Source organism: Dromaius novaehollandiae, chromosome 3, assembly GCF_036370855.1.
Source record: "Dromaius novaehollandiae isolate bDroNov1 chromosome 3, bDroNov1.hap1, whole genome shotgun sequence".
NCBI classification, from domain to species: domain Eukaryota; kingdom Metazoa; phylum Chordata; class Aves; order Casuariiformes; family Dromaiidae; genus Dromaius; species Dromaius novaehollandiae.
In genome coordinates this window covers 32,731,979-32,756,097 of record NC_088100.1, presented here as the reverse complement: position 1 = coordinate 32,756,097, position 24,119 = coordinate 32,731,979, and the positions used below count along the sequence as shown (strand labels likewise).

The 24,119-nt window shown below is 36.6% G+C and overlaps 1 protein-coding gene across 7 annotated transcripts in view; it reads right to left on the bottom strand.

The window, feature by feature from the left end:
• COL19A1 (collagen type XIX alpha 1 chain) overlaps positions 1-24,119 on the bottom strand; it is a 212,564-nt gene that overhangs the window by 107,798 nt on the left and 80,647 nt on the right. For all 7 annotated transcript variants that reach the window (XM_064508635.1, XM_064508637.1, XM_064508634.1 and 4 more), the window contains one exon: positions 8,289-8,342. In XM_064508635.1, coding sequence (XP_064364705.1) covers positions 8,289-8,342 — 54 coding nt within the window. The remainder of the gene's footprint in view (positions 1-8,288; positions 8,343-24,119) is intronic.

The window sequence follows — 24,119 nt, the reverse complement described above, 5'->3', positions numbered from 1 at the left end:
AAGTAGTTTTGCTGTTTGAACTTAAAAAAATGTAATAGGCAGATGGATCCAAAAAACAAGCTAAAAAATTGTTTTCCTTTTAAAATTTGCATATTTATGACTTAGTTTTAATACTGTCTCCAATTACTACATTTTACTTTTCACTTCCTTATGAAAGAGTGCATAAAACACTAACACTCCATATACTGAAAAGCAATTTCAGGGTTTTTTCAGGTATCTCAAGAGTTTCCGTATTACTTGCCATTGTATGGATCTGGTTCAGAATCAACAATATTAGAGAATCAGCAGTAGAACAATAAGTTTGAGTTTAAGTTCTGTGGCTGTATATTTACAGAAGAGAAAAAAACAGGGGAAGACAAAAAAATTCCTGCAACCCGCAGAGGGAGAATAGAAAAGACAAGAGTGGACAAAAGATATCGAATCCAAGCCATGCACTGTCAAACTATGAACTTCACTTTTTCCTAATTGGTATGTTTATAGATTTTAGTAGTGTTCCTGCAGTGTACCACGGTGAGGTATGTAGTTTGACAGTTACTGCAGAGACGATGACCACAGAGGTCAAACTCACATAAAAAGGACAAGGAGAAACTACATGTTTCACAACAAACCTTAGTGTATTTGAAGCAGGATTTTATAAAACCCAGAAAGGTTTTTATACAATGCATTTATTTTAAAATACTTGAATTAGCTTTCATTTGCAGTTTATATCCCCAAGAAATAGAGAAGTAGTAGCAGAAAAGAAACCTTAAAAAGTTATCCCAGTAGGAGTATGTCTTGTTGTTCTAGACATTATTTATCTTTTCAAAATGTAATTATATTAATAAGTTCCAGACACAGTGAGTGCCTGGGAAAACACATCTGGTACAGTATCATCCCTGTTCTTCCCTACAGCCACTCTTCTAAACCTGATCAGAGGCTTAGTTGCTGCTCGCTGCCTCTGAAATTACATAAGAAATAAGAACTTCTCTGCTAAGTCAAATCTGTAGTCCCTTCTAGTACAGTACAGTACAGTACAGTATCCTGTCTCTGGCAGAGACCAGAGCAGGATGCTTCAAAATTGACAAGGTTATCTCAACAGATGTAATTTGGATGATTTTAGGTGAGGCTTTAAATTATTCATTTAAATTAGTCATTTTTAGCAATATTTTAGGAGAGAAAGAGGTCAGTTTTGAAAACAGCAAATTAACTTCTATTGATCCAAGGAGTCTGCTATCAGATTTGACAAAATTTCAAGAACTGAATAAAAATTCCAGCAGCTCCCATAGCAAAGGGTAAATGACTTAGGGAATTCCATCGGTTCTAACTCTAGCTTTTATGGGGCAACACAACAATACACATCTGTGAGTTCAGGAACTCATTATACCTTTTTATTAATAGTTTTCAGCTGGTACCTTTTCCTCCTCTGTAAGGACTACAGCTTGATCTCTCTATAGGTCACAATAAACTTACATTGAGGTTCCTCTATGGATTCCATAGAGGATATGCATGCAGTAGGCTAACTCTAACCACTAGCTACATTAGCAAGATAACAACATGAGAAATGGCAAAAATGAGAAGCATTATATTTAACAAGACAGCGTTATGAGCATAACAGAATTGCTGACCAAAGGAGAAATTACTGCAACAAGTATACCACAAATACAAAATATGGGTGCGGTCAGCAAAATTGGGGTCAATAGGGTAAAGAGTAAACTAAAGGCAGGCTCTTTGGAAGGAGATGATGCTGGTAGCAGGGAAAAACTTGGAGGGGGAAAAAGGGACTGTAAGAGATAGCAAATCATGTGACTCGTGCTGTTTGAGATACATGCTGAACAACACTGCAGCTTATTACCACAGTTCGGACCAGGATAAAAAATCTGCTCTTTCGGCCATACTGGTGTCTGTCTGTCTGCTGTGATAGGGAGGGACCTAGCATGTTCTCCCTGGGGTGGATGAGGGAATACAGGGAGTACCCTTCTTGGCATTGACACGGGAACATCTGGAGGGTACCTCTAACAACATCACCTCGCCTCTTCCTTTCCTCGACAGTAAGATTTTACTGTCTGCCCTGTTCAGCCATCTGTCATCAAGAGGTTTTCCGTAACTAAATTAGACAAAGAATATAAATTCTCCCCTGGTTTATCGTATAATCATGTATTTCTTCTGGTGGAAGCAATTTAAAGGAGAAGCTGTCATATTGGTTGACACTGCATTTTTGACAAATCTTTCACTAGATTTTTCTCCAATATTAGTTTGCTGGAGTCTTAGCCAGCCTACCAAACCAACTGCATTAGAAAACAAGACAACAGTTAAAAAATGACTGTGCTTTAAAATTCTAAAAAAGGTCTTGATTTCATGAATTGTTCAATTTATGGGATTTATTAATGCTGCCCTCCCACCTATGGGCATAAAAGGCAACAGCTTTACTACGTGAATTTTCCCTTCAAGCCAGAGACAGCCTCATATGAAGCATACTGTGCTTTGGAGTTCCATGGCAAAGAAAAATAACTTTACTTCTGATGAATTTGATGAATATGTTCCTTACCAACTTTGAGAACATTTTATTCATTCAAAAGAAGTGCCAGTATTACTAGAGCCAAATACTTAAACAGTTTTTCAGTTCCTATGGTTTCAGTCTTTTGGATAAGATTAGCACAGTTAAAGACTTTGAAAGAAGAGGGAATTGAACAACATTGTCTCCTAAGCCAAGTAGCCTTAACTACAATTCTTTTGTGACAACCTGATGATTCACAAACCAGTACTACTACTATCACTAGCAAAAATCACAGAAAATGAAGGGAACAGAACATTCATAGCTTGCTACTTGTATTTATAATTCATATCTCATATGCCTGTAGTACTTCAGAAACTACACTGTGTAGCTATTTAGGCTTCTAGCCTATGGGAATATCATCTAATCTGCCAGTTAAATGGCAATAACAATTTGAAAGAAGTAAGTACCATTTGTGAATATTCCTGTATAACCTACAGAGGTTATATTGAAAGAGAAACATATATGCTAGTACTTGCACAGCATAGGGAAAGCATCCTGTAATTTAAAGGAGTCTGCTTCTGTAAATTAGCATTTTTTGCAGACTTGTCCATTGCTTTTATCTTGACACTGTGATGTTCAGCTGGGTTTAAATGCCACACAAGGGATTTATAAGGCATAATAGGCTTAATGAGCAGACACCTCTTCAGCTGAGATCAAGCAGCTTCCAATCACTGTGATAAAAAGTTTGCAGTACAAACAGGGGGATTTGAATGAAAAGCCAAGAAGTTTCAAGGAGGACTTTCAGCAGTAGACTGACAATAAGTGACTTTGGGAGCCAACCCAGAAGCCTCAAGAAAGGTAGAGTAAGCTTTCAGGGAAACTCTTAAAGAGCTATGAGGTTTGCACTGTCTAGCAACAGAGAACTTGGTTAAAGAGTTTCCGTAGGGACTGGAGAGCCACGGGGACCAAGGGCTTAAAGAGCCAGGATTCTTTTTAGCAGTTCATTGAAGACAAACTACTGAGATGAAAAGATGGATAGCAGCTGCAACACAAACCTCACCAGCAGTGTCAGAAGACAGGGCCTACAGCCTTTTCTCAGCTGTCATTTACTTACTCATCCACAGCTGGAAAATATCTAAGAAATCCATTAACCTCTCACCCTGGGACAGGATATTTGTTGTAATACCAGATATGAATTGGATCAGAAAGGTCTGAAAAGAGTGCCAAAATAAATTAATTGTTACTTTTACATTAAATTATCAATATGAAAACTCTCTTTCTAGTGCTTTACTTTATGAATTCTGATTTAATATACTGCAGCAGGTTCACCCAGCATTGAGAAAACTATTAAGTTTTTTCTCAGAGATAGAGTAGCAGCCAGTGTTTATACACCATCACAGAAAGTAGGTAAAATAGGTAAAATGTACCAGCAGCTGACAGCAGGTGCTCTTCACAATGAAAAAATGGCAAGATCAGCTGTACCCCAATCAAAGAACACAAGCAGCTCATACAGAGGCTAAGTGTCACCTACTGGAAATGTGTGTACTTGTGCAATGAATACTATACCACAAATATATGTCGATGAATAATGTAAGATTGACATAATCTTTTGAAAATAGATTTTTCATTCTAAAAGAGAACTGTTTGGAAAAGAAAAGTATTGCTCAGTATCTTCAATTATTTTTATTGCTGGATGCAGAAACTATTTTCAGACCTACTTTCACATAGGTTTTGATATAAATTCCCTGTCTTGCATTACAGTAAACTGGTTCAATCTTATCTCAGGTTAAAATCTCCTATAACACATGAAATGTAAAGTATTAAAAATAAGGTAAACAATCCAATACATTGCAACAAACAATGCGGAACCAAATCATGGATCAAATCAACAATCCCTACTGCATAATAAAACTTGGAAATACTCTACTGAGTAATACAGAAGACCTACATTTTCTCCACAGAACTGTCTTACTATCTAAAACAACAGCTTCAAAACCATCTGTGCAATGCTGATATGTGTAGGTTGGGATAAGTTTTTTAGAAAAGTATTTTCAAAACTCCAAGTAACATATTATTTTTCAGTTTATATCTCAAGTACTTCTAAATATTACCATTGGTATTCTCTTGTTAATGTTAGTCAAAAATTTCAAATTGCTCCACTATTAGGATTTTCTGGTGTCCAAGCCTACTATTTCATTATACTTGTGCTCCTAACAGAATCCTCAAAGTCTAGGTATAATTATCTATCATAACCAATTGCATACTTTCAAGCTATGGGCTTCCTCTCTCCCTATCAAAATAGTTCTTTACAGTGCTAATATGAAGAGATTTCAAGATTAGAGAGTCATGGAGAGACCATGAAGGTTTGAAGATAAACTATTGTTTCATCAAGACACTTGATCCTTTTGAAAATACTCATATTTCTCTTCATCTTTTCCCAAAAGCATAAGAATAAAAAGGCCTAAAATGCGTATATTTTACCTTCTTTCCATTGAAAAACTGCTTTTTATTTGATAGCTCAATGAACTTCACAGGTCTGTCCTGTGACATGAGGTACATAAAGAAAACAGTATTTTATATAACAAAGTTTTAAAAAATTCACTTAGGGCATCACGTTTCCCAGCAGAAGAATAAAATATATTCAGTTAGTCAATCAGCTGGCTTAACTGCATAGATATGCACTAGATTTTCATTTCAGATTTTTTTTACAGATTTTTTTTTTTACAATTTACAAAAAAGACTCTATTCTTCTGCTAGCTATGTATGACCAAAGCTGACAGATATAATAAAACTTTCTGTTTTCATTTACTTATGTCACAGGATTTCATTTATGTCAGCAAAAAATTAATTGGTAGTATCCCACTTACTTATTGATACCACAGACCAAAAAAGTGACCTGATGACAAAAGGAAGCTAGGAATTTCAATCATTAAGAGTTTCTTTCAGTTCCAACTCAGCTGACAATAGCATGCATATCACACAGATCTTATTCCACAAATAGTTTCATGAATATTTGCATTGCAAATGTGTCCTTATTTCATACGGAATATGAGTGTGATGGAGAAGTAATCATATGCATCAGGGTTTTTTTCAGGCAGTGTGTCCATGAAGATCCACTTGTTATAGTTATAAAAATTATAGCGTTATTAATGTCAAGAGGCTATAAAAATCTCAAGGGAAAAAATCTCACAGATACTACTCAAGCAAACTGACGGTTTTTATTATATAGGTAAACAGCTGCTTACAGATGTAATGCGAACACATACCACAGGAGGACTACATTGGTAATGTAAGTTATTTATAGCTACTCCTTAAGAAGCCAAAAACAATGGCAACAGCATTACTGGTATTTATAGTAAGTATTTGCGCAGTCAGATGAATTTTGAGTAATGTCCCAAGCTGGGATACAGCATGTACATCTTGGCTCGGATTCACGGAGTGATAAACTGGGAGATGTGCACAGCAGTTAAATATATTCACAGTTCCTGCATGCCAACCTTTTTCTGAATGAGATCAACTGAATCAGATAACACAATCAGTTGGGGATGAAGGAAGTAAACCTTTTGGGTAACCCTTCACTAATGCATAAAGACAGTTTCCCAATTAGATCTGGCTTCCTATCTTGTCATTCTACTTCATCCTAGCATGAACTTTGTTTACAGCTAGGAAAAAAAAGTCAAACAATCAAAAAAAATTTTTTTCCTGTGACACTTTCTTTCTTGATTTTGATTTTAATAGATTCAAATACATTTCTACCATTTGTGCAAGACAAAATGTTCAGTCTCCATTTCCAAGTTCTTCAGTTGGGAATATGGAAACCCAGAAACCCTCACTCCCCTGGGCAGTGAGACAACAGCTGCCTACAGCCGATATCACTGGCTTTATGTGTTTTCAGGCTTTCTTTATACAACACTGCTGATTACACCAGTGTAAGCAGATTAACTTCATTATTTCAGAAATATCTGACGTTATACTTCTGTACGTGGAAAGTTTGGGAGACACTGATAGCAACCAAGAGTCAATGATACACAATTCTTTGAATTTAAACCTATTGACTGGCATCTCCATGCTGTCTCATGATAACTGAATCTAAAGAATTTTATTTAAGTGCTGTTAGAAAGAAATTATGTGTGGGTTCAAATAATATAATATCTTATATTGTCTTGTGTAATATTGCTTCACAATGTTTTAAAGACAGTTCTTATGATAATCTGCCATATTTTGACACATTACAAGAGCTGGCTAAATATTTCGAAATATAAAGGTTTGATATTTTACACTTTCACAGTGCCACAATGTCAAATATGTTTTAGAGTTCACCAGATACTTGGTATTCCTTACTCATCCGAAAAGGTTTATGGAACAAGATCCCATGTAGTAAAGGAGATCGTGTAAGACCAACACAGAAATGTCCCCAGAGCTATGGAAAGAAACACAGATGTGTTTTTCCATGCTGTCAGCATATATGTATGCACGACAGAAGTATACAGTTCACCTTTACAGACAGGCAGGCTACAAGAGAATACCTCTTCGAATACCTAAACATAGTTTCAACTCAGTACACAGTATACATTTTCATATAGAGGACATCCACTGTTGCCCCAAAATAGCCTGATTTATCTAGTATTAAATTATAATACCCTAGAATAGGAAAAAAAACTTCTTACAGCTACAGTGTGCATGAAAAGCCAGATGATATAAAAAGTATCATAAATAGGGAGTTTGTTTTAAGGATTGTTAACTATATCTATAGCTCAATGCAAATAGCTGCATACATTGTCCACATTTTTAAAAAGCACAGCTAGACTGTCGCAGCATGCTGGTGTCAAAAGATGAACCGTTCACTCTTTTGGTAAGGTTGCTGAATAAGCTTTGCTGAACGCTTTTTCCAAATCCCTTATCTGGTCATTGGCTAGAATTCCAGTCAAAATGTCCTTTGTTCCCAAAAGAATTTAGACAGTCAAGTTCAGATCCCTCTGTGAGATGCTCTCTGCCTTCAGCGGCAATGTTTTGCAACTGGAGGGCCAACTAAACCCAGACTGACCTCCACCCAGGTCAAGCAGGAGACTGGAGGTGAATAAAGAAAAATGGTGGCCTGATTTTCTTTTTTTAAATCTTTCTGTTCAAACCATGCTGGTTCACCATTTTAGTACTGCATTAATAAAACTGTGATTTTCTACCCTCTCATCCTACTTCTGCTATTTAAAAAATGCATCAGGCAGAAGTAAGGATTATTAGTGGGCATGCTTGTAGTGTTAGGTCAGGTTCAAACCTGAATGTGAACCCAAAGACCAAGATCATCCAGAGTTTTTATACTTAGGTTCATGCTCTAGCTCAAATATGGACCAGATCAATTAACTGAACTAGCAGTGAAATCGGGCAGAAGAAAGAAGTGAAATTTTAACTCAAATTCTCTACTGCATGAGCTACATGGTGCAGTGAATGACCCAGCAGTGCGTAACTGAGTATTTTCCTTTTTCGGAAATCAAGGCTCCAGGCCTGGCTTTCCTCCACCCTTAAAAATCCCTCTTTTCCAGCAGATTATTCATATAGGAATCATTCTCATCCATACTTTACTGCTTTAATCCCCAAACTTCTTTCAGTTTATCTCATGAACCCTCAACAGAAATATTCTCACCTACAACTCTCCTATCCAACTTAAAGGCCTAAGAACCCATACCTCATATGAATGCATCTCTTTTTCTTGTACAACTACACATTTCCCACCACTCTCCTTCCATAAATTCCTAATTGCATTGCTTTGCCATCTCTCCAAAAGTCTATAACTTGACTATTTTATTATCTTACAATTTACCTCTCTTCCATGAATGCCTTCTGGTCCTCGTTCTCCTTTATCTCCTTTTTCACCCTAAAAAAACAGAATATTTGTTTTAACATATACACAAAATAAATAAATTTTTAACAGGAAAATAGATACTGGTCTGTTCTACATGCCATATTACATATACATCATTGAACTGCACAAGCAAAATTATTTCTTACATTCCAACAGAAATTAAATGACCCTGAAAAATGTCTAGCATTCTGAGAGCTAATGCTCTCTGTACTTACAGTGCCACTCAACATCCATAAAAGACTCACCACAGAAAAATACTCTAGATTTTCACAGTTTTCTGAGAATAATATGGATAAACAGAAATTTACACTGGGGGACAGTTTTCTTTTTGAAAATCCTAAAATTGACATGAACTAAACTGTTTTCATTCTGATACTGTTTTTAATAAATAGTTCATGTTTAGGTGACAGAACTGTCCTCAGAATTATTATTTGTCTTTGATTCATACTGCTGTATGGCTGTATACTACGTGGCTACTTGGTTGCAATCAAAAAAATGAAACAATTTTTGTTTTGAAAATTATTTCAAATAAGTATAAATATGAGTGACATGCATCTAAGTTATGAATTAAAAAGAAAAAATGGTAGGAAGACTTCTGCGGAATCAATAATACAGACTAATTCCTAGGTTTCCTCATGAACCACTTACAACAAAACACAATATTCTTTGTAAGGCACAAGAAAGCATTCAGTTCTGTATTATCCCTACCTAACCACGCTATTCTAGTTAATACGGATTTCATCAGAAGTGAGCAAAATACATCTGCTTAAGAAGCGTAATTAAAAGGAGAATGTACTCCAGAACCAAGTCTAAAGAGCTCTGTAATTGCATCTATGTCACCAGGTTGAGTTTCGCCAAATTATAAAAATAACATAATTCTGACAAAAGCGTGGAGACTGACTTTACTAGAGACCAAGCTCTTCATATCAGCCGAAGACAGGGAACAGCCCTGCACTGAATTTCAGTTATCTCCAGAGGACTACACTTGTTTGAGCAGAACCTATTCATTAGGTCAGCATAATCTTCATAATTCTGTTAGCTAAATGGTACAGAACTGAGATCATGCCGCTAACTCCATTTGAGACACAACCACGATTCAAAGCTCTTCCTCCAGCGGCAATGACAGAGGGCACTTCATCTAATAATCAGTTTTGCAAAATGAGCTTGTACGAGCTTTCTCAAGCAACTGAAGCCTACTAGGAAGTTAGCAAGCACAAACTGTGTATTTAATAATCCTGTACAGAAGATGTCTTTGGTAGTTCTTTTTTTAAATTTTAATACATGTTAATGCTTGTTGATAACAAACCTAATGCTATGCATTAGCCAGAATGATCCTGTTAAAGTTTCTCTCAAGTATTGCCTTTTTTGCTTGTCAAACACAATTTTAAAACCAAAAAGCTATGCATTTATTGCAAAAAGTTCAAATGACATCAGATATTTACAGGATAGGTGATAGGATAGTATATCTAACAATGTTTATTTTAGTATGTTTCATCTATCAAGTTCTGCCTGTTCTATGTATTAGGGCATTGTTTGAGAGAGTAAGTGTCTTTTATTGTCAGTTTGAAAATTAATAGTTAAAACCCCATACTGATTATTCTTTTTTAAATAGTTCAATTAAAACTTGTAGAAGAAATTTCAAAAAAAGACATTTTAGTTTTCATCACTGTGAAACATTGGACATTTAATATTGCTTTCATGATCTTTCAACTGGTATCAGTCACACTGCTACAACCTTATGGTATCCACAAAGATACAGTCGTATGTTTGCCATGATATCTCCTTATTTGCATGTATTTGTAGGAGATTTAAAAATCATTCCGAACTATGGAACTGTTTCTCTTTTGTGATTTGTTTTTATCTGCTTATGTACTTCAACAGAAAATGGTATCAATATATACAGTTTTGCTTCAGAACTAGCAGTATTCTATAAATTCATTATTGTGTTTGTGGAAACCTAAGGTAAGAGAATCTTGTCACGATTTGCTATCTAAAATCTGCGTTTACATAAACAACATGCCTTTACAGAGGGCCTAAATCAAATCAAGACCCCCCTCACCTTTGCTTATCATTTGCCCTGATGTTAGAAGAGCAGCACAGGTACTGTGCATGGAAATCATGTCTTTGTCGTCTTCTTCTACAGCAGGCAAAACATTACTTTTAAAGTGCTGGCAAGCAGTTCTAGATATATACAAGGGCAGGAGGTGAATGCAGGAAAAAAAGAAAACCGCTGTTCCTTATGATTTACAAGATACTCAGATTTAAAATGTTTGTCAGTTTCTTAGACAAAATGATAAAAAACCACCCACTCTCTTTTTGGAGTATCTGAGGAACCATGGGCATTCTGCCATATTATATGATTTTACTATGAACTTACGCTGATTTTTTAATAGAGTAAATTTTTTGTTTTTCCAAGCCTATTGTGTGGAATGTCTACATCTTCTGTGAAGCAAGAATTCAAGTAAAACACAGTTCCAATTCTTATAATTTATTCTTATCTAAACTGAGCCAAGTCATGCTCATTCCTGCCTTTATGGGAGCACACTGTACTACAAAATAAACAGCTTCACATGTAGCCAGTTTGTAGAATTGCTGAAGCCACTCTGCAGTGTAGATTAGGCTGTTAATAATCAACACTGTGGGTTATCTCAAAAAAGGTGTTAATGCCATTTTATGTCCAATGTTTCTGCCTGCTTATACTATACTTGGATGAGAAAATAAAAGACAATTTGGGAGGTAACTGCCAAAACAGGATGACAGAAGTCTGCAAGCACTCTGTCTTGTTTATTAGTTAATTAAAACTAATCCAATATAACATTGAGTTATTTGTATTTCCTTAGCTACATTCTGCTTTCAACACCACCAATGGAAAAAACTGGCAGGGTTGCTTCAAGATAGGTGCTGGGAGGGATTCAGTCTTCTGTGTGTAATATTGGATATAGTGAAGTCAGTGGCAACACTTTAATTAGAGCCTGAGGTTCCACTCAGGGTTCCTTCAAGACTAGAGTAGCAGTGTCCAGTTCAGGGCATCGTATTCTACATGGAACACAGACAACTTTTAGGTACATGCTCTTCTCTGAACCCGAATTTGAACTAGAAATTGTTTGAACCAGTTAGTTTGAAAAACAAGTTAGGAGGAAAGACTGAATACTGGACATGCTGATGGCTTTCAAATATGTAAAAGAATGCTACGGTGTTCCGTAGTAATAATACAAAACAGTGAGTTTAATTTGTAGCAAAAAAGATCTACGTTTTAGAGGGGGAAAATTGTATCTAGAAAGGCACAGAAGTCCTGTAACTAGCTATATAAGACAACAGTGAAATTGCCTTCACTGTAGATTTTTCTTGAGAATGATCTACAATATGTGCAACTTGATCATAACTCATTGTATGTTTGTGTGCTTATTGGGAAAAGATATAATCCTCTATTCTCTTTCAGTTTTACATTTTTTCTAGACTGCTCTTTGATTCTGCTATGACTGCTGTTTCTCTTGGAAAATGTTACAAAGGCACATGTTAAAATAGTTTAAACCCTTCTTAGAATGACATACTTGCTGAGTAATGATTACCTGGCTTGCAAGAGGCACGTCTTAGAGAGTCAACAGAAAGAAATTCTCCGTCTTTTTTTCATGAAGGTATTGAAAGACAGACAACATGGATTCAGTTGCCAGCAATATATAGGATAACAATGTTACTGAGCTGTCTGCACATACCATCATGGCATTATCACCAAGTGCTTGAATAGTATCAGTTCAGAGATGAAAAACAGACAGATAAAAATCAAACCAAGTAACACAGAGGAAAAAGGAGGGGACCAATAAAAGTGCTTTGAAGAGTTAGCAGCCTATTTAGATTGAAGGAATGTATCCATATTCAATCAAGTCATGTAGTTTAGGAGTTCTTCATTCTTCATGAAAGCTGAGCTCTTACACAGCAACATCCATAAATACTGATTTCTAAAAAAATCTAGCAATTCCATGTCATCCTGGCCTGCAGTAAACTGGCCACAGCTCAACTAAGCCTTCAGAAAACCCAAATTCTAGTCTTTCAGGTCTAGAAAATGCCATAGCATGCCTACCAGCAGCACCTTACTGAAAACACAAAAAACCAATCTTTTGCTCTCTTTATGTGTTCCTCACAGATCTCTGAATCTCACTGTGGTCCTTACCTTCAATGTAATACTGTCTCCTGGAAATCTAAAAGATTGCTTTATGTTCCTAGATGAAGACCAGAGATCTCATTACTTGAGATTATTAATGAAATACTGAAAGGTACTAAATAATATTGCCATAAGCAGAAACAATAATCTATGTAGAATAGTACGTAAAACACATTTTCACCTAAGAGACTTGTTAGGGTAAATGATACATTAAGACACAACTTCATCCTTTTGGGCAATGCATATTTCCCGTTGGTGATAGACAGTAGCTAGCACAAGAAGAAAAAATTACTGAAATTTTTGATAATTCCTGCTTGTTATAACTTATACAAGGCTAACCACAACCCAACATTTATCTTTATTATTCAATAACAAATGCCCCAAACAAAACCTACTCAGGCATATGATGCTCACCCTGGCTTTGCTTTTTGCCACATAAAATTTAGATGTGGTGGTTTACAAACTTTAATTTGTATGCTATTATTGTAAATTTTGCCATCATCCTTTCACTTATTTTTTCAAGGAGAAAGAAAGAAACAAACTCCATTTTCTTTAATTATTTGATCATAAATACTCAGACTAAACTCCTATGAAATATTCCTAACCCAAGATTAAACTTTTATTCATAGAAATAAGAAAAATAAATACAAAGTAAGGCATGAACTATCCAAAATCAGAGTTTCAATCTCATAAATAAGATGTGTTTTTAAAAGTCTCTTGAGTATATTAATGCTATCTTCAGAGGAAGTACAGTCAGATATCTTCTATTTATAGGGTAAAGTCACTATGTGCTTTTCATGGTGATCTACTTTAAAACGCTACTTGATATTTACTTACACAGGCTTTAGTGTTCTGAAGAGCTTTCTAAAATACTCAAAGCTTCCCAAAAAATTCAATGTGATGTTGATGTCAAAAGCTTTCAAGCACAGAAAGAAATCATATAACATACAATAAAGATCCTACAAAAAAGAAAAAGGAATAGTAATTGATGCTCTATTTTTAACTCACTCCATCTGGCTGAGTTGTACAATACATTTTATATATGGAAGTTCAAATATTGGTACCAACATTCATTGTACCATACCTTCCTTTACAAAGCCAAAAGCAAAAGGCTTTCCAAGCTACAAAGGCTCGTGAATTCAAGACAAATAATATGTGCAACTTTGTATGAAGAGGCTATACAGAGAACATTCATGGTCCAGTTTTCCCCTCCTTCTGTACTCTCTCAGGCTAGTCTCATCTGCAAACATAAAATCAGCAATCATTTTTGAGTCATGATTTATATTTCTACTCCAGACTTGCCTTCTGTCCAAAATAAATCTTGACTTAACTTGCCAGCACCTTTTTGTTGATTTCTAATCATTCAAATTAGAGTTTTAAATGTTTCTTTCAAGACTTTTTTCTTGACAAAACATCCTCTTTTGCTACTGGAAAAACATTGTTTCTGTTAATCACCAAGCACTCAGAATCATCTGGAAGGGGATCTCTCTCGCAGATTGCAACAACATCTAATTCTCACAGACTGGCCTTATCTGTAACCTATTGGTATGGCCTTTTCCAGACATCTTCAGAGCTAAAACTTTCATCCAGACTTGATCATACTCTTCTCTCTGCTCTTAACAAATGCTACCTTATCCTGCTCTCACCCACTCATTCCGAATGCACTGCTAAACCTGTGTTTGTCATGTATCCTTTCCTTTGCTGCTTCTCATGCACACATATTTTAATATTGGGAAACCTAAGTTCTAAGCCCAGGGAAAAAGTGCACAACTTGGCACTTCAGAACTTCCACAAAGTTGTATCATTACCCTTATTCAACCCCTCCTCCCCTAAAATTCCTATCTGATGTAACGAGTGCTAAATCTAGACAATAGGTGAAGCATTATCTTTCATACTGTTTAATCTTCTATTAAGCAGTCAAGTCTGCTTGTTCTATAGATATCCATTTTCTCTCTTAAAACTCGTATCTTAATTACAATATCTTTGGGATGAGATAATTGGTCTGCTCTGCTTTTGCACTGTGCCTATCACGATGGAATCCCAATACATGTTTTGGACCTCTACAAATATTTGAGTTTTCACAGAATTTTGCTCTTATATCACCTTCAAAGAAAATTAATAGCTGAATTTGGTTCCAAGTTTCCAGCACCAAGTTCTACAATAATTTTGCATTTTAGTATCTTATGTATCTGTCAATAAGTTAAATACTAAAAAGAAAAAGTTGTGTGATTTAATGAGCATAGTGTTTTTCCAATACTTAAGTAAATACTACAAATGGATTTGACTTTCAGCTGCAATTGTTTAAAGTTCTATCTGCCTTTTAGTGAGGAGGTTTCTGTTTATACTGGCTTAGTGTTAGTGTTGAATGAAGATTTTTCCGTAAGAGGAATAAACCAGTCTTTTTTCAAGTCTGGTCTCCTAAGGCAACCTAAGTTGTTCTTGTCAGCAGTTGACAAATAGTATTGCTTTCACAGAATGTAGTATTTTTCAGACACCAATACTTTCATGCTCTTGGCAGGCTATTGCTATTGTTATTTAGACTCTAAAAGATGTTCTGCAGATGGTTAAAGCACTGTCAAATGTTTTCACAAGTTGACAGACTGCTATGCCTTTTCTGCAAAGGCTGTAACACTCTGGCTCTTTTTCTCCCGCACACTGACAGAAATAAAGGCATTTTCCATAACTGTTAATAGTAACTCTGGTCATCAGGCTTACTCATACAGAAGTATCTTTTATCTCCATTTTCTTAAACTAAGTAATTCATTTACTAGGGTCATAGAAATATATACTTTAGACCATGGGCTGCTTGGGGTTTCAGTAAAACTCTCATGGATCCTGGTACAATCTAAAGGTGTGATGTACTTAGTCTTCTGATGGATATTTATCTGAGGAGGCGGCTTGATGTGTGTTTAGAGTATGCACATCTTGCTCAGACTTTGCTAAGGTCAGTCCAAAACACAGCTAGAAAAGCAGGTGGTGGCTGCCTTTTGCAAAAAAACTTAGTGATTATAGCTTTAACACAGAGTTTTCTCCCTTTTTGAGAAGGTCTGAATCCACACTTTCCACTTCCGTAGCAACTGTCCATACAACCAGCTTATAGGATACTGCGTGTGAAAACAACTGATATTTTTCTGGTTTACCTGGGCCACAGTGCAGTGAAGTGTGAAAATGAATGGGGCTAGAATAAACCAGACACAATCTTCTGTAGCCTTCTGAAGAGGAGGGGACATCTGCAGAAAGGGCATCCAGCGAAATTTGAGCTGTACCTGCCAGCCAGCTATTGACAACAGAAGCAAGTTTCATTTAACACAGGCCTTCAATAAAGGCATAAGAGTCCCATTTCGATCAAGGCAAAACTCTAACTGTGCTCTAACTGTTCGTGCATGACATGTATTGGTCATCTGATTCCAGGAAGCCCAACTATACCCTCCCTGCAGGCAGCAAAGACAACTCAAATGTGCACTTATTGTCACAGAATCTCTGAATGTCTCTTGTAAGGTAGCTGCTCTTTTAAGCTAGTTTCTTCAGTTTCTCAAACTAGACTTTAAATAGACACAAAAAGATGTTCAATGAATGTGCTGTACAAAGTAGTTGCATAAAGCTGCTGGTTGGGTTAACTACATTAGGCACATACTCCTACATAGTTCACCATTCTTTAACTTTTGTGCAGATCTTTGATGACAGCCTTAATGTGATTGACTTGTGATTTGATTGCGCTTGCTAGAATATGATTGTGCTTGCTAGATCGGGTCTTCTTCAAGATAAGTATTGTCTGGTTATGTCTACATTAGCAAGCCTGAACAGCCGTTAGCAAGTGGAGCACCTTAGTTTTGTTTCTGAAAGGCACCTTTCAGTTTAGCTTCATCCAGGAGGAATCCTGCTGTTTTTCTTCAGCCCTAAAGGTAATCTATATAGACCATAGTACCTTCTGGTCCATAAAAATGTTGTCTGTTTTTCTGAAATACCTTGGCTGAAGAAAAGTGAAACAGCAGTCTAGGGAAACAGAACCTGCTGAGATATGACCCAGTAAACAGAGGGGGGTTTTGGTTGAAACAGTACCCTGATTTATGTAGTTTATTATGCATCACAGGAACAGTTGCAATGGCACTGCACAAGGACACTGGGGACAGGAAGAAGCAGCTGGAAAGGAGGAGAGGGGGTATGAAGACTGTTTTTCTCAATGACAGTATTACCTTAATGCACATCAACTACAGCTGAAGCAGGTAAAAATGCTTGGGAGATTTAAATGCACATAAACATCTCTGCCACTTATCAATAGTAACACCTACAACTGCCCTTGCAGGTTGTGGAAACTTTTTTTTTTCCCCCAGACTGAATTTTACTTGTGGTCTATTTATGAACAAAAGTTCTATCTTCTCCTCTTCTATAGTGATCAACGTAAGTAGCCATTTGTTGTTTCTTATTTCATCATTGTTCATGAATTCTGTTCCTTAACCTAATTGCTAACAATGCTTTAATCAGATATTCACTAAAAATTGCAAGTCTGATTTAGACCTAGGGAGCTCACTGACTTAAATGCAGGCATTTCATCTGCAAATTTTCTTCTCAGCATTCACACCTATTGTAGGAATATCACACAAAAGAATTAAAAAATAGGTCTCACAATATTAGACTAAACTTTTTTTAAAAAAGGGTGCATAAACACACATACAATTTATGCTAAATTATGCTTTCTAACATTGCAGCATCAATAGTGTACTTTATTAGATTATTAGATCTTCTTTTTAGATACCTGTCAGTATTCTCCTTTTTTGTAAAGAGTAATCCTCTGCCACAGTGCATACAGCAACATCTCACTGATAGTAGCAGCTGCAGTACATGGGTGGCTTCCTTGCAGGGGAACCCTGCCAGCTCAGTCTTACAGCACATCTTTGCTCAGCAATTCCCAATAACTGCCTCCAGCTTGAAAGAAAGGAGACTCACGTGTCAGTAGCTTTATTCAATTTGCTTTGTTAAAGTAATACACTGCACCTATCAATGAGTATTCAGTTGTGTTTAATCCCTACTGCTGTAATGCCTTCTTCCTTCAGAGCCTCCTTTCTGTCTTAAAGTTCTTGGTAAAGAAAGCATTTCCTTTAATAACTGTGTTGTCATTAAATGAAAAGGTTAAGTCAGAAGTTATGTAATTTGGAAAACTACTAATTTGTATGTTATTAAATATTTTTATGATTCTATTACTTTATATTTCCTAAAAGAGGATGATTATATGTCTTATTCTAGTACACACATAGATATGTCTGTAAATGTATGAGCACATTAGTGTAAATGCACACTTTCAATTGGAAATCAAGCAAATTCATTCACTCAGAGTTAAACCAATTACCAGATCTGGGATCCAGAAGAAACTTCTGACCTACCTTAAGCTGTCAGAGAATACTGAAAATTACAGCCATATGAAACTACTTTAGTTTTCAGTCCTGGCTAACTGTAAGATGATATTGCCTGAAGTTACTCATCTTATGGTACACTGTACCTAAAAGCCTCTCACAGCACTTCCAGTGAAAAACAGCTCTTTCTCCAAAATATGCAAAAGTATTAGTGAAATGTAAACAGCTTTTGGAAAAGTAAAATAAGGAAATAGAATGTAGAAATGTGTGTATAGGTGGGTGTTTGCACAAGAAGCTAGATAAAATATGACCCAGAAAAAAGGAGCAGAGAGGAGAGAAGGCAGAGATAATCAGGAACAAATAGAGAGTAGTAAAAATAGCAAACAGGCCAAAAAAAATAAAAAATAAAAATAAAAACCAAACACCCAAGACAGATACAGAAACAGTGCTATTAAAAGGAGTTTGAAAAAAATGTGCAGATGTTGAACTTAAACCAGATCCATTTCTGTGAGACTATCTGGGAACATTCATGTGATGGGCCCTTTCCAGGCCTCTCCTTAAGCCAACTGAGGCCACATTTAGTTTGCAAGTGAATTCTATTCTGGCATTTCTTATCTTTTGTCACAGCAATATCGCCTTTTTAAAATTCAGTCTCTTAAGCTCAATAAATGGCAAACAAATAAATTCTGTCATAATTAACTATAAGTCCTTTCAGTACAGATCATCGCTGGAGTCAGGAGAGAGGATATTTTAATTCACAGCAATGAGCTTTATCACAAGAGCTGAAGGACTAACTAGCTGCAATGAAAGCAGAAGATGCTAGAATGATGCTTGAACCAAAAGCATAGGCTGAATATGAGACACCTTCTACTCATGACAGAATACAAATAATTTACTAGTGAAGCTAATGAAAAGCAGGGAAATCAGGAATTCTGGATTCTACTTTTGACTCTGAAATGGAGTAGGATTTACTAGTTACAGGCTTCATCCAGGCACATACTTTCTGGAAGGCACTGCAGTCAAAGGGAGCACACAGGACATACTACAAATCTTCGCTTTATTCTCACTTTAATAATGACGTACCCTCACTCTGGCTCCTGACCTATTATCAGTCTCTTCAAGCTCTCTCAGAAATACACGTACATACACAGCCCTTTCTTCCTGTTTTGCCTGCCTAGCCCACTCATCCCATTCATGCCCATCTCTTCCACTGTTCCGTATGCAGCTTGCCCTGACCCAAGACCAAGCTTTTCCCTCACTGGTGCTATCCTTCTCTCAGAGTTCTTCAATGCAAACTAGGACTCAACACATCCCTGTAGAGAGAGAATGATGCTGTGATCTCTATCCACTGCCAATGGATATTTTTTTGCTCCTTTATCTCAATATTTATGAGAGCTAGCCAAAACCGAAATGTCATATAAAGTTGTGTATTAACAAGTAATCAGTTGACGTGTAGGTTAGATCCTTTATTCTTCAGCACAAGGGCCAAAACCCACAAACACATAAGCTTTAACAGACTAACAGACACATTTGTTCAAAGAAAGAGAGGTGCCTTAATCAGCAAGATGTTTTCAGAATGACTCTGGGTTCATCCTGACACAACTTTATGAATCCTCAGACATAGGGAATGGACAGCTGTGAAGGAGACCCAGTACTCAGTGCACCAGTTCCTTAACTAAATTCCTGCCTCACATTCTAGAGATTGAGCCCTTTCCTGTTTATTTAAAATTGAGCAAATTGAGTTGTCATCGTTTTAATTGTCAATTGGACAAGCTGTCCAATTTTACAAGACAGTTTCTAAATAGTTCACAGGGGAGCACAGAGAAACCACTAAGGCTGGCATTCGTTAATAACAATTAATTAAAAAAAGAAAGAAAAGGCACAAAGGGTACAACTAGTGGACACATAGGTTGATAATGATATTTATGAAAGAGTCAATAAGGCTTTTGTAAAAAAGCCCCATCTTTTAAACCTAGTAAGTGGAGTGGGTGGATGAAAAAGTGCAATTAAGTCAATACAGCAGGCTTGAGTTTCAAAAGTCTTTCAGCGGGTCCTCTCAGTAAAAGGAAACTAAGTAATCGTGAGATAAAGTGGAACAGCTCTTGCATAGATGAAAGCAAAACAAAATGAAACACTATTCAAAAGATAAGACGCAGGGTAGGAGAAAAAGGTCAGTTCTTACAACAGAGGGAAGTCACCTGCGCAGTCCCCACATGCATGTGTTCAGGCATGTACGCGCTGTTCAACACACTTGTAAATGATCTGAAGAAGGGCATAAATTGGGAAATGACAATATCTGGTGATGATACTTAACTACACAGGGTACGATAGGTGAAGACACACTGTGACAAACTGCATAAGGACCCAGTGAGATTAAATGGCATGCCAAAAAAAAGGGCAAGTGAAATGCAGCGTAGGTAAATGTACAGTGATGAGCATGTGGGATTTTTTCCCCCATATCCATTTTCATGGATAAGATGTGAACACAATTGTGAACACAATTGCAGCTTCCTAAATGTAATGACTGGTAATGGATCAGTTCGAAAGAATTTAAGAGTGAGATGGGGGGCTGTGCTCAATGCTAAATAGCAGTTAAAAAGGAAGCTAAATGCCAGGATATATCAGGAAGGCATGGAGAATAAAACAAAGAACTTCGCTGCAATGCTACATACACTGAAGTCCTTGTCTCTACCATTTTAAAACACTACAACAGAACTAAAAAAGCTTCAGAGGTGGGCAGCAAAGATGATCAGATCCAAAATAGTTTTCATAGTAGGAGTAACTAAGTAAACTGGGATTCTTCAGTCTAGAAAAAGACAAGTAAGAAATGTATGATAAATGCTCACGCATTTCTGATTGATATGGAAAGGGAAAGCAGGAATCTTCCAGTAGAAGGAGTAGGGGGCATCAAATGAAATTAATAGGAAGCAGCTTCTGAATAAACAAAAGGAAGTGGTTCTTCAAACACGAAGATAAATGGCATAATTTCTCACCACAGGATATTGCAGATGCTTAAAGTTTACATGAGTTCAAGGGGAAACTGCACACATTAATGGTAGAGAAGTCCATTGCAGGCTACTAAATTCACTGAAACCACATCTGGCTCAGATCTTAGCCTCAAATAATTCAAGGCTGGAGAGTACATGGAGAGAAGCACTGTACTTGCTTACTTTGTCCTTATGCTTTTCCCTAGGCATCCACTCCCGGCTATCATTAAAAGCAGGATGCTGAGCTAGATGGATCTTTAATTTGACCAAGTAGGTATGTCTGTAAGTAAATTAAACAGTAAAATAGCTTGGGACTAGGAATTTGATCATCCATACTATTAAACTGATAGATCCCAGCTGCGAACACAGACATTTTGATGAGGCTAATTAGCATTTCCCTATACAATCCCCAGGCACTGATCAAAAGTTAGCACAGGGCAGGGCAGTTTTGATACAGCCTCACTGTCTCAAACTGCAAGAGAGATAAACAGTATGAACACAGCCAGATCAAGCCAGGTGGCTCAGAACTGCAGAACAAGCCCCGGTTTTGTTTTACTAGCATAAAAGCCAACATGGATGCTTTAATTACAGGAGAGACTTCTTGTAAGATTAGCAATATGCTTTTCTTTTTGCCCTAGAATACCTATGTGCAGGCATCTCTCTTTGGGATTGTATATGGTCTGGTAGTAAAAAAAAAAATAAAGAAAGAAAGAAAAATAAAAAAATCCCTCAAGTGAAAATACTTGCTCACCCATTCTTAATTGAGATTGCTGTCCTGTAAACAATGCTTAAGCATATGTGGCTTCAGGAAAAAAAAATTCTAAAACACTGCCCGGAAGGTCACAGCAGAAAAATTGTACAAGCAACAAAAAGAACAAAATTCCCCCCAAAGCCTACAAGGTATGAATAGGTAACTAACTAGTTACAAGATGAGAAAGAAAAATCTATATGCTTCAGTCTATAGTGTTAGGAGACAGGTATGAGAGTTCAGTCCATATTCATATCTAACTGGATAAAGCACCATGCATTAATGCATCTTGACTGTATTAAATAGGATCTAAGGGACTTTAGAAAATCATGCTTCCCCCCCCCCCCAATAAAATATCTGTTTCTATTTCAAATAAAACGGCTGGCAAAGGTAAGGAGGAACCTTTTCAGCACACTGGCACTAACTCCACCACCACCAAAACAAAGCTAGGGAATCGAGCCCTTAGTTTATAGTACAAAATACATTTTCTTCCATTCTGCCCAACATATAGACTAACAGACCTGTACATGCAGTGGCCATGATTGCAAGATTAACAGCTTAATGGATTTACTATATTCTGATCTTTTCTTCAGATTGAAGCATTTCTAGCAAAATCTGCAGCTGACAAGTAGCAGCGCTGTACACAGGAGAGTTAATAACTGCTTCTCTTAATTGTTATTTTTAGTATTTTTAATTATGGACTTTCCAGGTCCATTCTGTTTTTTTATCCATGACTAATAGCTTTCATTTCTCAGGTAGATTGCAAGCTCCCTGGTACGTAAGCTGTCTCACGTAGACCTGTTCCATTGCTGAGATTTATGGGCAGTACCAGTATGGAAGTATTATAAAGTAAAACTAAATAATGGTTCCTTCAAACAGCATCTTAGAAAGGAAACATGACCCCTTTATTCATTTACCTATGCTTATTGAAGAGAAGCATACTGAAGATTAGAGAAAAGTAAATAACTACACCTAAGGATACACCAGAAGTTTATAGCCATGTGTGTTGTGAATGCAAGGGAGATAGACACAGGAGTATTTTATTAGGTGTGATAGGATGAATTAGAAAAAATTGAACCTCCAGGAAATCTTCTTGACACTAAGATCTATTAGGAATTCTCTCCTAAAGGAAATAGAGGAAGCCGTATTTCCTGGGATAATTTAAATTGTACTTCACAAGATAGTAAATATATACAAAGAACATCCTGTGTTTAGAAAAAAAGTGAAGCAGATGACAATTTTTTCTACATTTAGGCTGGACAAGCCTCAGACTATCTCCTTCTTCTCACATGTACACACAGGCAAAAGCAGAATCAAAACAGACAAAAAGTAAAGACCAAAGGATGAAACTTTGAAAATAATGTACAATTATCATTAGAGACTTACTCCCGAAGTTTTCCTTAGTCAAATTTACAAAATTTTTGTATTTATATCATTTTACTGAGAAATATCAGAGTTACAGTAAAACCATCACTTAATCAAAGATCACATGTTTAGAAGCGAATATCACAGCACATACACTGCCACACAGGCCAGCTCCAATGATTCTCTATTTAGTGTGCAAGATGTGAGGGGATTATGCTCTATAAAGAAAAGCAACCAGTAAAGGCAAACTGCAGCTGAAGAGTCCACCTCCAGAGCACAGCCGTCATCCTACTCTATCACTCACCACTTCTCTCTGAGTCATCTGAGCTATCAAATTAGTACTGCAACTTAATCAGTCTAACAGTATAGTTACTTGCTTCTCTGAGGTAGAACAGAAACAGGGATTTTATACTGCTACTTTGAACAGGCTAAGTGGGAAAAGGAGTGTAAGATTCCTAGCTCTGTCAAGTCAGTATTATCTATGAGCTACAATCCAGTTGCATTTGCTTGGCTGTAACATGTTGGCAGTATTAAAGAAAAGAACCGTTAGCATGTCAAATGTGCAGGCTTTGCAATTATCACTTTTCCAAAATAATATAGATTTGTCCCACTAAAGATGCCAAATTATAGTGAAATTTATACACTGCTTCAGGTGCACATGTCCCACAAAAATGAAGTATCAGTGTTCTCGTTCAATTGCAGAAGGAACAGTGGCTGTGAAGGATACTACAGTAAGCAAGAAGGCAGACAAGACGACAGGCAAACGGGTGACCACTTAAAGAGTACTAGCTAGACTCACAGAAAGAAGCAGGAGTAAGGAGGTAGGAGAGGAAAAATTAGAGATTTAATAAAGAAAAAATGCTGGAAAATTACCTTAGAAGGTACTTACCTGATTAATTACCAAGCTCAGATTCAGTTCCAATTCTCAAGCAATACACATACTACATATTAGCTTCAGGTATCAAAATAAGCCAATGGAGGGAAAAAAAAAAGAAAAAAAAGAAAAAAGAACACCAACAGCCCTATTTCCTCATGCCCACGATGGGGGAAGGATATTGATATAATGATACCAAGGATAACTCAGCTGGCACCAGGATTTATTACCACAGCAATGTTAAGATTTCAACGTGTATAGATTTTAAGATCTCAGACCTAACTTACAGTACATTTCTTGTTTAAGTT